This window comes from Ornithorhynchus anatinus, chromosome 18 (genome assembly GCF_004115215.2).
Source record: "Ornithorhynchus anatinus isolate Pmale09 chromosome 18, mOrnAna1.pri.v4, whole genome shotgun sequence".
Classification (NCBI taxonomy): domain Eukaryota; kingdom Metazoa; phylum Chordata; class Mammalia; order Monotremata; family Ornithorhynchidae; genus Ornithorhynchus; species Ornithorhynchus anatinus.
In genome coordinates, this window is record NC_041745.1 from 39,148,248 (window position 1) to 39,164,889 (window position 16,642).

The following is a 16,642-nucleotide window of genomic DNA, read 5'->3' on the forward strand; positions in this document are numbered from 1 at the left end:
CATTTGAAGATTCGCCAATGAAAATGAGCAGAAGCAAAGTGAATCTCTTTGAAGGTACAGGTGCACCAGCAAGCATCTGGTTTTAGCAAATTAAATCGCACAACAACATGATGCAACTGTTTCATTAGCCGTATTTTAAAGGTAACCTGATTCTTATCACTTCCCTACTCCTTTGAGTGGTTATCGTGAATACCATAAGTAAATAATATTAGGCCACGCACTTTTTCTTCATTTCCCTCTGCCAAGCAGTAATTGCAATAAAGATTTCAGTCTGTTTCATTTTGCTTTCTTTAACTCTTGGTGTATCAAAGCTGCAGCGGGCTGTGGTTTACCACTTAATCTCAGCCCTTGTTCTTGGATTTAGTGCTGTACAAGTAAAATATTCTTAACTGTAAATTGGCTGCTACTTTACTCTCTCTTTCTAATTCCTTTTTTTATTCTGAGGCTTGTATTTTACCCTGCCAGAGAGAATTGTGCTCCCAGTAATATTCTGTTTAAGAGCCCTTACAAATGATACCAAATAGTGCTGTAAGTATAATTTTTTTTTGTCAAATGGTTTATAAATTTTATATATATCTACGTGTACGTGTATTAGTGGAAAGAGCACAGGCTTGGGAGTCGGAGGTCGTGGGTTCTAATCCCGGCCCCGCCACTTATCAGCTGTGTGACTTTGGGCAAGTCGCTTCACTTCTCTGGGCTTCAGCTACCTCATCTGTAAAATGGGGATGAAGACTGTGAGCCCCACGTGGGACAACCTGTTACCTTGTATCTACCCCAGTGCTTAGAACAGTGCTTGGCACATAGCGCTTAACAAATGCCATCATTATTATATGTATACAAACATTATATATATTGTTTTCAATTCAGGGTCTATTTGGGTCAGGAAGGGTCTTTGCAAGTAGAACAGGGGAGCTGTCTAGGACAGCTCTAGCCCAGAAGATACCTGAGATCCTGTATTGGACCTGAATCCTCTGATGTTGAATCAACCTGGCTTCCAGGGCTCTTCTGGACCACCATCAACCATGGACCAGACTAAGATCTTTCAGGGGCCTGCCTTGAACCGGAACCTCTGAAGGTTCTCCTGATCACCATCTGCTCCTGAATCAACCCATTCTCCAGTTCTGCCTGGAGAAGCCACCTCTAATCCATTTTGTCTGAATGATGGGGGCAGATTATTAATAATAATAATAATAATAATGGCACTTACTTTGTGCCAAGTGCAGCTGTAAGCACTGGGGTAGATACAGGTAAGCAGGTTGGACTCAGTCCCTGTCCCATGTGGGGCTCGGTCTCAATCCCCATTTACAGATGAGGTAACTGAAGCACAGAGAAGTGAAGTGGCTTGCCCAAGGTAATAATAATGTTGGTATTTGTTAAGCCCTTACTATGTGCAGAGCACTGTTCTAAGCGCTGGGGTAGATACATCGGAATCAGGTTGTCCCACATGAGGCGCACAGTCTTAATCCCCATTTTACAGGTGAGGTCACTGAGGCACAGAGAAGTTACGTGACTTGCCCACAGTCACACAGCTGACAAGTGGCAGAGCCAGGAGTCAAACCCACAGCAGAAAAGTGGCAGAGGCAGGACTAGAACCCATGACTTTCTGACTTTCAGGCCTGTGCTCTATCCACTGCACCATGCTGCTGCTAGATTAGTACATCACCTTGTTCTGGTGTCTTTTTGACAATTCCCTGGTTGCTTCCCACCTTGACAGTGGATTACAGGAAGCCAGATTTCAACACTGGCCTGGCTGTTTTCACTAATTCAACGAGTTGATCGACTCCTGGGCTCTTCCAAGATTTCCTTTTGGGTTGTGAACTTCTCCATCCTTTCATCCTTGTGGGCTTTGAAATACTAAGCTTGTGATTTTCGATTGCTAGTCTTTCTCCCTGTATTTTTAAATTATGAATGCTGTCTCTATAGGGTTTGGCTTTTTAGAGTTTAACTTGATTTAATCTGTTAAGTAATACCCTCCCTAGTATCTTTGTTTCCTTTCACCTTACTGTTTTGCATTATCTCCTTCGTATTTTAGGTTCAAGCTGGGAGGAACCTTGTGATTTTGAAAGGAGTCAGACTCTGAAATTTCCCAAAGAGTTTGTGGAATTCCCTTCTCTGGAAGCTTTTAAAAAAAGAAGAGGCAGCTACCTTCTTCTAGTCTGCCCTTCTAGGGGAGGCCTGTTGGAAAGCAGGGAGGGATGAGCTCCTGAGGCCAGACCACCCCTGCTAATGTTTGATTGCTGCTTTGATTGCTCTAGAACTCCTCTATCCTCTCTCATCTACCCCTTGAAGTTCTTGGCTTTTTCATCAAAGCTCACATTCTTGTCATTCCTTCAGCTCTGTTTACTTTTTCACTCCACTTATGATATTTGCCTGTAGGTTTCCTGCTGTTCTGCAGTAAGATAAAGCTGTCTGGTAGCCACTCTTTATTTTCCTTTGCCCGACGATGGTCCTTTATTCATTCGATCGTATTTATTGAACACTTACCGTGTGCAGAGCACTGTACTGAGTGCTTGGGAAAGTATAATCAGCAATAAAGACAGAAAATCCCTGCCTACAACAAGCTCACAGTCTGGAGGGGGAGAGGCAGACATCAATACAAAGAAACAGGCATCAGGACGTCGATACAAGTAAACAGGCATCAATATAAATAAATAAAATTACAGACATATACATAAGTGCTGTGGGGCGGGGAGCGGGGGAAGAGCAAAGGGAGAGAGTCAAGGTGATGCGGAAGGGAGTGGGAGATGAGGAAAAGTGGGGCTTTATTCATCAACTAATTCACCTCTCCAAACCGTGACCACCTTAATCGAATGCTATTCCTTCTCCATTTGAAAATTACAGAGAAGGCACAGTTTTAAATCTTTCTGTGACACTAGACTGGACAGAATAAAATCCTCAGGCTGGATCCAGGGTGCCGATTCATTTTTTCTGCCCCGAAGAATGTCTCCCATCTTACGATTGGGTTGTTCCGGCGCAGAGGATGGGTCTGGCCTGCCAGCTGACTGGCAGATGTAGCTGACCTTTCCCTTGTAGAGGCCTGTATGTGGCTCTGAGCTTCTCTCGGATAAGCTCGGTCATCCTCACTCGCTGTTGCTTGCGGCGTGGGTTACGTTGTCCAAGATTGTCCCCGGCGGGTGCTAGCTGGGACCTACTGAAGCCTTAAATCAACCTACATCCAGCCTTGAACCCTCTTCCGGCTCGTTCCTCTCCCGCTCGATCGCCTGGGAACCAAAAGAATTGTCCCTCTTGTTTTTTATGGTATTTGTTAAGCACTTATTATGTACCAAGACCTGAACCAAGCACTGGGGTAAATACAAGCTAATTAATTTGGAAACAGTCTACATCCCTCATGGGGCTCACAGTCTTAATCCCCATTTGACAGATGAGGTAAATGAAGTCCAGAGAAATTAAGCAACTCGCCTAGGGTCACATAGCAGACAAGTGGCTGTGCGGGGATTTGAACCCAGATCCTTCTGATTCCCAGTCCCATACTTTATCCACTAGGCCAAACTCCCCTGATGAAGACCCTAATGGGAGACACTGATGAACAGCAGTCTGAGAAACAGGTTGATTTTTCCAGTAACTGGATGGGTTCTAATAGGATGTGATGTCCAGGACCTCTCCTACTATGTTTCTTTTTTTTATGTTATTTGTGAAGTGCTTACTGTGCCAGGCACCGCACTGAACACTGGTGAAGAGACAAGCTAATCAGTGGACAGAGTCCCTGTCCTACATGGAGCTCCCAATCTTAATCCCACTTGACAGATGAGGTAACTGAGGCCCAGAGAAGTTAAGTGCCTTGCCCAAGGTCACAGAGCAGACAAGTGACGGAGCCACTTGCAGGGGTGGGACGAGGCAGTTGGAAGTCTGCTGATCTGCAGCTGTGGGTCTGGGAGGAGACCTGGTATTTTGGTTTAGCTTGTTTTGAACCATTACCTCCGTGAAAGGGCTGGCCAGGAGATTGGTTCTGAAAGAGCTATAATGAAAAAAATACTTACCCTACTTCTGGTCCCCTTTGTGAGCTCTCTTTTCTTTTTTTCCATTGGACATTTCTCTCTTAATTCTTAGGATTTCTAAAATCCTGGAAAAATAAAAACAAAAACAAGGTTAAAAAAAGGCATTATTACTTTGCATTAATGCATGTCTTTGCACGTTTTAATCCTAGGAACTCCAAGGAAGAGCGAGAGTCGAGGTAGGTTTGAGAGAAACGAAGAGTGCGTGAGTAATAATTCTGGTATTTTTGAAGTGCTTTCTATGTGCCAGGCACTGTACTAAGCGCTGGGGTGGATACAAGCAAATAGGATTGGACATAGTCCCCGTCCCATGTGGGGCTCGGTCTCAATCCCCATTTTACAGATGAGATAACTGAGGCACAGAGAATTTAAGTGATTTGCCCGAGATCACACAGCAGACAAGTGGCGGTCAGAGATTAGAACCCGTGACCTCCTGACTCCCAGGCCCATGCTCTATCTACTGCACCATGCTGGTTCGACGAATGGGTCTATTCGGGTGATTGAATGGTTTGCATCACCTGAATCTTCCTCAGATTTCAAATCTCGAGTGAAAGCAAGTCTAAAGTGACAGAAAAATGGCCGACTCCATCAAACCTACATCCATATGTCCACCATCTGTCCTGCCAGGACAAATTACTGATTACTGTGTATTTTTTGTCAGAGCCCATTGAAAGCATCTCAGTGATGTCGGTAATAATGATTGTATCTGTTAAGTACTTACTATTAGCCAAGCACTAGGGTAGATAGAAGATAATCAGGCCAGACGCGGTGAACACGGGGTTCACAGTCTAAGGGGGTGGGAGAACGGGTATTTCATCCCCATTTAACTGAAGAGGAAACTGAGGCACGGAGTTAAGTAACTTGCCCAGAGTCATACAGCAGGCAAGAGGTGGAGGCGGGATTAGAACCCAGGTCCCCTACACCCAGGCCTGTGGTCTTTCCACTGGGCCACAAGGCTCTTTCCACCAGACCAGATATCCCACCTAGCTATAAGCAACAGCTCTAATTTTCCTCCTCATTTTGTTATGCGCATTTCTTGCGGCAAGATGAAAGAATAGGCTTTGCAAAAGTTTTTCCACCCCTGGGGTCCCTTCTGCGGTTTTTATAACCAGATACCGTTCTTACTTGGGTTTTTCGAACAGATGCTGCTTTTATGTTTACTTCAACACTTGGAGGCAGGCAACAATACAGCCAGAATGTGAAGGCGGGAGGGTGGGAGAGAAGGAGGGAGAACTCCTGCTTCCCTTCCTCTTGCCCACCCAGGTTAAAAAAAGGGGGAGGGGGAATCCCTACACCAGGGGTAACCTTAGGTTCACAAAGTTTTAGACCTCTAGAAACTTCTGCTGATTAAATAACAGAAAAAAAGTCTGTAAAATGAAGGTGACGGTAGTATTATAGGATAGAGTAAGGGGAGCAGACAGAAAAACTAGGTAACCTTAGTTTGATAAAATCAGCTAAAAACATGTTGTTTCAGACAACTCGTTAACGGAAAATTAAAAGCAAAATGTGATTAAACTGCCACAGTTAAAAATGTGATAAATGGAAAAGGGACTAAACGATTAAAAAAAACACCTCTGGGAAGAGAAGCAGCACGGCCAAGTGAAAAGGACACCCAACTGGGAGTCAGAAAACCTGGGTTCTAATCCCACCTCTGCTACTTACCTGCTGTGTGAACATGGGCAAATCACTTAATTTCTCTGTGCCTCAGTTTTCTCATCTATCAGATGAAAATTAAATACCTTTTCTCCCTCCCTTTTAGACTGTGAGCACCATATGCGACAGAGATTGTTTCCTATCTGATGATTTCACATCTATCCCAGTGCTTGGCACAGAGTAAGCACTTAACACATACCACAGTCATTATGTTCAGGATATGATTTTGGTGATGGAAACTTGAGGACTCACAGAAAGTACCAGCAAGTAACATTCTATTTCAACTTTTCTCTCAGTGCTCTACAAGAGGAAATAAAAGGAACGGTGATGAAATTTGCAAATGTTACTAGGCTGGTGTGAGTTCAAATAAATGTGTTTTGGCTTTTTTTGAGCAATTCAGTTCTAGAAAATGTTCTTGTCTGGAATGGGGAGGTAATGGACTGTTTTTTGTTACATAACACAGAAAGGTGTGTTTCTTTTTTCCTTTGGAACCATTCTTATTAAGCAGTTTGAAATTGTAAAGGGTCATTTTGGTGATTGAGGACCAATGGTGATTTTAAAAAGAGGTTTCAGGGTTTTAAATGATATGTGTGTCTCGTGCTCTGAAGGCAGAAGAAAAAATATATTCCACTACCGGCAGCTGACAAATTCGGACTAATCTGAAAGGTGTATTTCGGGCAATATAGAACACTGAGAAGTAGTCCTACGGTACATGGGGGAACTTAACCATAAGCAAAAGCCAGCCCCCCAGATTCCATATCTTCTTGTTGCTCAGCTGTATTTTGGAGGCATAAATACGTCAGGCTCTGTGGCTGATGTGATAGAGTCCTTGGAGTCTTAAACTCTGTGGAGAAAATGCTGAGAAACCTTTGGCTTTTGAATTTGTACCGATCGAATATAGCTGTGCAGGGAATTTCTATAATATGATTATGAGGCTGATTAGAAATTTTCTGGAAAGAGGCTGTGTTCCGCAGCCAAACAATTGGTTAATCACATTTGCCTCTCTTATTTTAGATTTCTCTGATTAGTGAAGAACAATTAGAGTTCAGCCTAAAGGAAATAGAGTAAAGTGTGATGAAAAAGGTAATTATGTTTATAGGAGAAAAGATATTTTTAGCATTACACAGCCTTTTATGATAAATTGAGGCTTCTCATCCTAACACTTTTATAGTTACAATTCTCTACTGCGAACAAAGACGAGCTTTTATTTTATTAAAATAGAAAATGTGTATCAATGGCAGGAGACATTCTGATAATTTACACTCTGACTCCTACGGTAATTATTACACATTCTAGTGAAACGTTGGACCGTGCGCTTTCACAGAAAGTCAAAGTGATGGCTCTCATTTTAGAAATACTGGAAAGTCTTTGGCAAGTCAAAGCGTATTATTTTTTTGCCATCAGAACCATCATCAGCATTTATTAAGTGCCGTCTATGAAAATACAACAAAGCCAAACCTCAAACGATGTGCATAGCTGTGGACATGGGGAAATACAGCAGACCAACCTGGTGTTCGGCAATTAGAAACGGATGCTTAATTAAGACGAAAGTCTTCGGGAAGCTCATGGCATAGAGAGAGGGAGAGAGAGAGAGAGAGAGAAATGAAACCAGCCTCAGGCACTGAACATAGCAGGTGCAACCATGCAGATGGGGCAATCTTTATGTGCACACAGTGTGAAACAGATTGTTGATCCTACCTTGGATTTACCAGTCACAATATACACACTCACCATTAGTAGCATCCTTTTTGAACCCAAAGGGCTGATACTAATGTTTTGATGGTGTCACTGTACTAGTAAGATCCTGAGGGAAATTACAAAGTTATTAACAATAATAATAATAATGTTGGTATTTGTTAAGCACTTACTATGTGCCAGCGCTGGGGTAGACACAAGGTAATCAGGTTGTCCCACGTAGGGCTCACAGTCTTCATCCCCATTTTACAGATGAGGTCACTGAGGCCCAGAGAAGTGAAGTGACTTGCCCAAGCTCACACAGCTGACGAGCGGCAGAGCCGGGATTAGAACCCATAAGCTCTGACTCCCAAGCCCAGGCTCTTTCCACTGAGCCACGCTGTTTCTCTTAAGAAAAGACAAGGCCCCCGACCCCACAGAGCTTATATACTAAGGAGCTCCCCCTCTAGATTGTAAGCTCACTGTGGGCAGGGAATGTGTCTGTTTATTGTTGTGTTGTACTCTCCCAAGCGCTTAGTACAGTGCTCTGCTCCCAGTAAGCGCTCAATAAATATGACTAACTGACTGTCCATTATAGAACCCTAAATGTAACAAACTTTAGGAGTTCCTTTTAATGCTTTCCATTCCTCTTGCCTACATATTCCACTTACCTTCCCATCTCCCAATTGGAATAATAATAATAATAATAATAATAATGGAATTTGTTAACAGTTTGTCCCTGACCCACATAAGGCTCACAGTCTTAATCCCCATTTTACAGATGAGGGAAGTGAGACAAAGAGAAGTGAAGTGACTTGCCCCAGGTCACACAGCAGACAAGAAGCGGAACGGGGATTAGAACCCATGACCTTCTTACTCCCAGGCCCGCGGTCTATCCTCTAGGCTATGCTGCTTCTCAGTTTATCCCTGGAAACTCAGGGAGAGGTGTTCAAATATGAATTTTAGACTATCAATTAGGTTCTAATTTCTGAGTTAAACTGGAAAGTAGAGTTCGCTTTTCTGAGTTCTTCACTTGTACGCCCGACAAACTTTTGGATGGTGGGGATCGTGTCTACCAACTCTACTGTATTCCCCCCCATCCCTATCCCTATCTCTAGCCCTAAGTGTTATTTAGCAATTGATTGATTATCAATCTGAGAGTGGCAACCCTTCCTAGGTCATCTTTTGGGAACCACATACTCGGTACCTGACATGGGGGAGAGGAGCCCCAGAGCTGCAACTTCTTCCATGTGGGAGTTTTTGTTTTTTAAAGTGAATGCCGCCTCCTCCCCCGCCCTCCAAACTTACCTTCTCCTCAGTCACCTCGCCGTACTTATCTACTTAGATATTTATTTACTCCTTATATTATTTAAATAAATTCTCACACCTTCTTAAGTATTATTTGCTCACGCAGGTCATCCCCATTAGGCAGCGAGCTTCTCCAGGGTAGGGATGGCACAGTGCTCTGCACACAGTAAGTGCTCAATAAAAACGATTGAACGAGTGAATCGCATGCTCCCAAGCACATAAGTGCAAAAAAATACACACTCAACCACACAATCTCCCTTCCCCCAACCGTGCCGTTCCCCGATCCTACAGAGTTTGCTACAGCTTGTTTGTGGAAGACAAACTAGGGCAGCTCCTTTAACTCTCTGAAGCAGAACTGTATTCCAGAGTGCAAATCTGGGTTTGTAATCTATCCAGTTGGCCCTCAGATTTCACCTTCCCTCAGCCTTTCTGGAAAGGACTCAAAAGGCTTAGCCTCTGCCTTCGGGCCACTGCTACCTCTCAATTACTCCATCCGTAATCTCTCGTAGAACCGCCAAACCTTCATTTTACTGAGTAGTTTCAACCTCCTTCCACTTTTCCTCCAATTATGAGCAAATGAGAATATCATCTAATTTGCCTTTCAGTTTTGATTTCCTTTTCCCCTTTTTGGAGCTTATGAGGGCAATTGACAAACTGAAATAGCGTGTGTTCAAGCGCTGCGAGTTTCAGAAATCAAATACTACCCTTAATCCTCGAGTCCAAAATGGTAGAGAAGGAAAAAAAATCTGTATTTCTCTCTAACCCCAACTCCAGTGTGGTAGGACTGCCGTTATCCTGTTCACGCAGTCAGTGGTATTTATTGAGTGCTTACGGTGTGCAGAGCACTGTACTAAACACTTGGGAATCTCACCCCGAGTAACTGCAAGAGAGCTCATTCAATAGAATTTATTGAGCGCTTACTATGTGCAGAGCACTGTACTAAGCGCTTGTACTAGGAGCTGATATGAGAGGAGCAGCCTGAGGGGAAAGGGTCCTACCCCTTTTTCTATCCCTATTCCTCCTTACCTTTGCCAAACGGTGTTGATTTTCTGCTGATGGATTTTTGACTGTCTGGTTTTTGGTTGGTCGTGCATCTGACTTGCGGGGTTTTGTCTCTGAAGTGGCAGACTGCAGGAGGGAGAAGAAGAATCCATCAGCCATAATACGGAGCACTGTACTAAGCGATGGGGAGAGTACAGTACAGCAGAGATGGTAGATACTCTCCCTGCTCGCAACAAATTTACAGCCCAGAGGAGCAGAGCAAACTGGATCATCAGTATTTGCAAGCTAACGATATTACAATTTCCCGGGATTTTAGAAGGAATGAAAAGAATGTCCCATTTCAGAAGGCTGAGGTGTTTTTTCTACACTGGTTGCACACTCTGGTGCAATCCTGAAATTTGGGGGTCACAAAAATCCCTAGCAACAAAAATGAAATGAGTTTTAGTTTCAGCATAAATGTATCCTGCTAATTAGCATTTTACCTTCTGTTTCCATACACCTTCTCATTATTTTTTTCAAATTTCTTCCTTTAAGAAGCTAAGAACACAGGCAGTGGTCATTATTGGGTCAGAACAGTGATCTGTTCTGATCATTTCAATAAAAATGAAATGAGTTTTAATTTAAGCATAAATGTATCTTGCCAATTAATATTTTACCTTATGTTTCAATACACCACCTCATTTTTTTTTTCAAATTTCTTCCTTTAAGAACCTAAGAACACAGGCAATGGTCATTATTGGGTCAGGATAGAGATCTGTTCTGATCTGATCTGTTCTGATCATTTCAACAAAAATGAAATTAGTTTTAATTTAAGCATAAATGTAGCCTGCTAAGTAGTATTTTACCTTATGTTTCAATACACCTTCTCATTCTTTTTTCAAATTTCTTCCTTTAAGAACCTAAGAACACAGACAATGGTCATTATTGGGTCAGAATAGAGATCTGTTCTGATCTGATCTGCTCTGATCATTTCAACAAAAATGAAATTAGTTTCAATTTAAGCATAAAGGTATCCTGCTAATTAGTATTTTACCTTATGTTTCAATACACCACCTCATTTTTTTTTTCAAATTTCTTCCTTTAAGAACCTAAGAACACAGGCAATGGTCATTATTGCATCAGAACAGTGATCTGTTCTAATCTGATCTGTTCTGATCATTGCAATAAAAATGAAATGAGTTTTAATTTAAGCATAAATGTAGCCTGCTAATTAGTATTTTACCTTATGCTTCAGTACACCTTCTCATTTTTTTTCTCAAATTTCTTCCTTAAAAAACCTAAGAACACAGGCAATGGTCATTATTGCGTCAGAATAGTGATCTGTTCTGATCATTTCAACAAAAATGAAATTAGTTTTTAATTTAAGCATAAATGTATGCTGCTAATTAATATTTACCTTATGCTTCAATACACCTTCTCATTCTTTTTTCAAATGTCTTTCTTTAAGAACCTAAGAGCATAGGCAGTGGTTATTACTGGGTGAGAACAGTGATAATAATAATAATAATTATGGTATTTGTTAAGCACTTACTATGTGCCAAGCACTGTTTAGTGCTGGGTGCTCCCTCCAGCCCATTGTTCTTTCTCTAAACTGGCAGCAAGATGTGTGAAAGATCATTCATTGGTTATCCTCTTTGACAAACATTCTGCTCTCTAGTTCTGGTACTGTGGGATTTGGTGAACAAAAATTCTATGCTTGTCCTTGATGCATCTTGACTGTATAGACTTCATTTGTGACCATTGGGTTTTAAATTTTCCCACCTTTTACGAAAGGATTTTCATAATGTTCTAGTGCTCTCCGAGAAACTTCCAATGGTCTGCCGATCTGAATCCTGGCTACAATAAATCCCAGCGGTTCTGAAACCTCTTATGGGGCAGCAGAATTTAAAAGTGATCTGTCAGGGGAAAGTTAAAGTGACATGATACCAAAATAATCCCTAGTAAGTAGCCCTCATTAAGACACAGAGAATGAAAAAAAAACCAAAACAAACCAAAAAAAAACCAAACCCCAAGCTCTTGGAAGCAACGTGGGCTCATGGAGAGAGCATGGGAGGGAGGGAGACAGAAAGACCTGGATTCTAATGCTGGCTCCTCCACTTGTCTGCTTATGACCTTGGGCAAATCGCTTAACTTCTCTGTGCCTCAGTTATCACAACTGTAAAATGGGGGTTAAGACTGTGAACCCCACGTGGGAAATGGACTGTGTCCAAACTAACTAGCTCATATCTACCTCAACGCTTTGAACAGTGTCTGGCACATATTAACGGCTTAACATTTACCATTAAAAAAAAAATTTCCAAAACCCTGCTAAGAGGCATCTCATACCTGAATCTGTGAGACAAAAAAAAAGTGGTATAATAATGATAAAAATTGTGGTACTTGTTAAGTTCTTACTGTGCTCCAGACACTGTACTAAGCGCAGGGATGGATTCAAGTAGATGGGGTCTGACACGGTTCCTGTCCCACATGGGGCTCCTAGTATCCCATTCTAGCCCTGAAGTGAGGAAGTAAGGTTGAAACAACCACCGGCTCTGAGAAAACTCTGAATTTAATAAGTAGCCAGGGAGGAGGAGGAGGAGGAAGAAGAGAAGGAAAAAGAAGAGGAGGAGGAGGAGGAAGAAGAGGAGGAGGAAGAGGAGGAGAAAGAAGAAGAGGAGGAGGAAGAGGAAGAGGAGGAAGAGGAGAACAAGGAGGAAGAAAAGGAGGAGGAGAATGAGGAGGAAGAAAAGGAGGAGAAGGAGGAGAAAGAAGAGAAGGAAGAGGAGGAGGAGGAAGAAGAGGAAGAGAAGGAGGAGGAAGAAGAGGAGGAGGAGGAAGGGAAAGAGGAAGAAGAGAGGAGAAGGAGGAGGAAGAGGAAGAGAAGGAAGAGGAGAATGAGGAGGAAGAAAAGGAGGAGGATGCGGAGAAAGAAAAGGAGAAGGAGGAGGAGGAAGAAGAGAAGGAAGAGGAGGAGGAGGAGGAAGAAGAGGAGGAGGAGGAGGAGGAAGAAGAGAAGGAAGAGGAGGAGGAAGAAGAGGAAGAGAAGGAGGAGGAATAAGAGGAAGAGAGGGAGGAGGAAGGGAAGGAGGAAGAAGAGAAGGAGGAGGAGGAAGAGGAAGAAGAGGAGGAGAAGAAGGAGGAGGAAGAAAAGGAGGAGGATGAGGAGAAAGAAAAGGGCGAGAAGGAGGAGGAAGAAGAGAAAGAAGAGGAGGAGAAGGAAGAGGAGGAGGAGGAAGAAGAGGAAGAGAAGGAGGAGGAAGAAGAGGAGGAGGAAGAAGAAGAGGAGGAGGAGGAGGAAGAGGAAGAAGAGAAGGAGGAGGAGAACGAGGAGGAAGAAAAGAAGGAAGAGGAGGAAGAATAGGAGGAGAAGGAGGAAGAGGAAGAAGAGAAGGAGGAGGAGGAGGAGGAGGATGGGAACTCTGCATGGCACAATAGATAGAGCATGGGCCTGGGAGTCAGAAGGTCGTGAGTTCTAATCACCCCTCTTTCACTTGTTTTCTGTGTGATCTTGGGCAAGTCACTTGGGGAAGCATCGTGGTTTAGTGGAAAGAGCCCGGGCTTGGGAGTCAGAGGACGTGGGTCCTGATCCCGGCTCCTCCACTTGTCTGCTATGTGACCTTGGGCAACCCCCTTAACTTCTTTGTGCCTCAGTTCCCTCATCTCTAAAATGGGGATGAAGACTGAGCCCCACGTGGGACAACCTCATTACCTCGTATAGACCCCAGCGCTCTGAACGGGGCTCGGCACGTAGTAAGCGCTTAACAAACGGCGTCATTATTATGAGAAGCAGCGAGGTTCAGTGGAAAGAGCCCGGGCTCGGGGGTCAGAGGTCATGGGTTCTAATCCCGACGCTGCCACTTGTCAGCTGTGTGACCTTGGGCAAGTCATTTCACTTTTCTGTGTCTCAGTGACCTCATCTGTAAAATGGGGATGAAGTCTGTGAGCCCCACGTGGGTACCTTGCATCTACCCCAGCACATAGAACAGTCACTTCACTCCTCTGTGACTCTGTTAGCTCATCTGTAAAATGGGGATGAAGACTGTGAGCCCCATGTGGGTCCCTTGCATCTACCCCAGCGCTTAGAACAGTGCTCGGCACATAGGAAGCGCTTAACAAAAACCAACATTATGATCATTACTACTAGTTTACTGTGCCTCAGTGGCCTCATCTGTAAAATGGGGATTGAGACCGTGTGGGCCCCATATGGGATGGGGATTATGTGCAACCCGCTTGGCTTCTGTCCCCCTCCCCCCCCCCAGCGCTTAGTAGAGTGCTTGGCAAGTAGTAAGTGCGGAACACACAGTGAGTTTTATTATGATTATGATTATGGTTATGATCAGACTACTAGTATTATTGTGCTTTGTTCTGTGGTCTCTCTCCCCCGTTTAGACTGTGAGCCCGTTGTCGGGCAGGGATGGTCTCTATCTGTTGCCAAATTGTCCATTCCAAGCGCTGAGTCCAGTGCCGTGCACATAGTAAGCGCTCAGTCAATACGATTGACTGACTGACTGAAATGAGACGTCCATCCCCTTGATTCTCTTTATTGCTATTGTTTTTGTCTGTCTGTCTCCCCCGATTAAACTGTAAACCCGTCAATGGGCAGGGATTGTCTCTATCTGTTGCCGAATTGTCCATTCCAAGCGCTTAGTACGGTGCTCTGCACGGAGTAAGAGCTCTATAAATACTATTTAGAGAAGCAGGGTGGCTCAGTGGAAAGAGCCCGGGCTTGGGAGTCAGAGGTCATGGGTTCGAATCCCGGCTCTGCCACTTGTCAGCTGTGTGACTGTGGGCAAGTCACTTCACTTCTCTGGGCCTCAGTTCCCTCATCTGGAAAACGGGGATGAAGCCTGGGAGCCTCCCGTGGGACAACCTGATGACCCTGTATCTCCCCCAGCGCTTAGAACAGTGCTCTGCACGTAGTAAGCGCTTAACAAATACCACCATTATGATTTATTTGCGATTGTTTTAATGAGATGTTCTTCCCCTCGATTCTATTTATTTGCGATTGTTTTAATGAGATGTTCTTCCCCTCGATTCCATTTCTTTGCTATTGTTTTAATGAGATGTGCATCCCCTCGGTTCAATGGATTGCCATTGTTTTTGTCTGTCCGTCTCCCCCGATTAGACCGTAAGCCCGGCAAAGGGCAGGGACTGTATCTGTTACCGATTTGTACTCTCCAAGCGCTTAGTCCAGTGCTCTGCACAGAGTAAGCGCTCAATAAATACTATTGAATGAATGAATGAATATTACTATTGAATAAGTGAATGAGTGAATGACTGAGTGAGTGAATGAATTGAGTGAATGAGTAAATGACTGAGTGAGTGAGTGAATGAGTGAATGAGTAAATGACTGAGTGAGTGAATGAATGAGTGAATGAGTAAATGACTGAGTGAATGAATGACTGAGTGAGTGAATGAATGAATGAGTGAATGAGTAAATGACTGAGTGAGTGAGTGAATGAATGAGTGAATGAGTAAATGACTGAGTGAGTGAATGAATGAGTGAATGAGTAAATGACTGAGTGAGTGAATGACTGAGTGAGTGAATGACTGAATGACTGAATGAATGAGTGAATGAATGCATGAATGAATGAATGTGACCAGGGCGCGCCCCCCCCCCCGGGGCGGACTACAAGACCCAGCATGCCACGGGCCAGCGGGCCGCGCGCCGCTTGGCGCCTCCGGCCCGTGGCATGCTGGGAGTTGTAGTCTTTCCGGGCGGCGGGGCCGAGGGGGGCGCCCTCCCCGGCCCGTCAGCGGGGGCAGTTTGGACCGGCCGACCGGGCCCCGCGCTCCCTTCCTCCCGGCCGGAGGTCGGGGTCGGCGTGGGGCCGGGCCTTCCTCCCTCCCTCCCCGGCGGTCAGGAGGGGATGGTCCGCCCTCCCCGTCCGCTCCGGTCCCGCGGGGACGGCGCCGGGGGGAGGGAGGGAGGGAGGGAGGGAGCGGGGGGGGGGGGGGCCGTGACACGTGTCAATCAACGCCCCCGCGCGCGCCCCTCCTCTCCGGGGGGCCCGGCGCGCGCCCGAGCGGCCCGCGCGCCTCCCGTATGTAAATGAGGGCGCGTGACGCGGGACGCAGATGGACAAGGGGAGAGGGAGAATGGCCGCCGCCGCCGCCGCCACAGTCACAGCCGCCACAGCCACAGCCCCGGCCCCGGCCGCCGCCGCCGCCGCTCAGTGCCGCAGCCCGCGCTGCGCCGCCGAGAGGAGGGGATTCCGGCGGGAACTGGACTCCTGGCGGCACCGCCTCATGCACTGTGTAGGTAAGCGAAGGGAGCGAGCCGGCGAGCCGGCGCGGGGGGCGGGGGCCCCCCTCCTTCCCTCCTCCCCTCCTCCCTCCCGTCCGTCCATCCGTCCGTCCGTCCTCCCCGAGGGCTTCGCCGTCCGGGGCCCCCGCCGGGGCTGGCGCCTCCCCGCCTTTTGTGTGGGCCCCGGCCCGCCGACCGGCCGAGAGGGACGAGGCGGCGGCGGTGGCGGGGGGGTGGGTGTGTGTGGGGGGGGGGGGGTGGGTGTGTGTGTGTACCGCTTTAAGAAGGAGCCGCTCGAGCGCCGACGGTTGGGATTTGAAGTTGTGCCTCCCTCTTTGGAAGTCTGGACGGATGGGGGGGGGGTTGCCATGGCAACGGCGCCCCCTGCTCCCTGCGGACGCCCCTACCGCTCTGCCCCCCCCTTCACTCCCATCCCAGACCCACCACAAACCTCCCATTAGAGCTCCCCCCCCCCCAACCCTACTCCCATCCCAGCCTTCTCCCTCCCCCCAAAACCCCCTTCTCATCCCAGCCCTCCCCCCCCAAACGCACTCCCATTAGAGCCCCCCCAACCCATTTCCATCTCAGCCTCCCCCCCCCCCAAAAGCCCACTCCCGTCGCAGCCTCCCCCCATAAACTCCAGTCCCATCCCAACCCCCTGCAAAATACTCCTTCCCATTCTAGTCCCCCCAAACCCCTTCCCCTCACAGCCTCCCTCCCCCCAAAACTCACTCCCGTTACAGCCTCCCCCCCCATTAACTCCACT

At 46.0% G+C, this 16,642-nt stretch overlaps 1 protein-coding gene and 1 long non-coding RNA gene across 15 annotated transcripts in view; one reads left to right on the top strand and one right to left on the bottom strand.

Annotated features, from left to right (window-relative positions):
- Nucleotides 1–2,745: 2,745 nt before the first annotated feature.
- LOC103171473 lies at nucleotides 2,746–10,928 on the bottom strand. Of its 6 annotated transcripts, none has more exons than XR_005661054.1 (7): nucleotides 10,873–10,928; nucleotides 10,684–10,738; nucleotides 10,496–10,549; nucleotides 9,675–9,776; nucleotides 7,125–7,228; nucleotides 3,999–4,081; nucleotides 2,746–3,221 (listed from the first exon to the last, which is right to left on the bottom strand). It is a non-coding gene; the product is annotated as an uncharacterized LOC103171473 (long non-coding RNA). The 6 variants fall into 6 exon arrangements; XR_005661056.1 differs by having other exon boundaries at nucleotides 7,174–7,218; nucleotides 10,873–10,924; XR_003766090.2 differs by having other exon boundaries at nucleotides 7,174–7,228; nucleotides 10,873–10,923.
- A 4,696-nt stretch (nucleotides 10,929–15,624) lies between these two features.
- LCORL (ligand dependent nuclear receptor corepressor like) overlaps nucleotides 15,625–16,642 on the top strand; it is a 120,462-nt gene continuing 119,444 nt past the window's right edge. For 3 of the 9 annotated variants that reach the window (XM_029083260.2, XM_029083264.2, XM_029083261.2), the window contains exon 1: nucleotides 15,640–15,891. In XM_029083260.2, the coding sequence (XP_028939093.1) occupies nucleotides 15,708–15,891 (184 nt within the window). In that variant the 5' untranslated portion in view covers nucleotides 15,640–15,707. Of the gene's footprint in view, nucleotides 15,892–16,642 lie in introns of all 9 variants that reach the window. The other 6 variants (XM_029083249.2, XM_029083258.2, XM_039914634.1 and 3 more) reach the window with 6 other exon arrangements.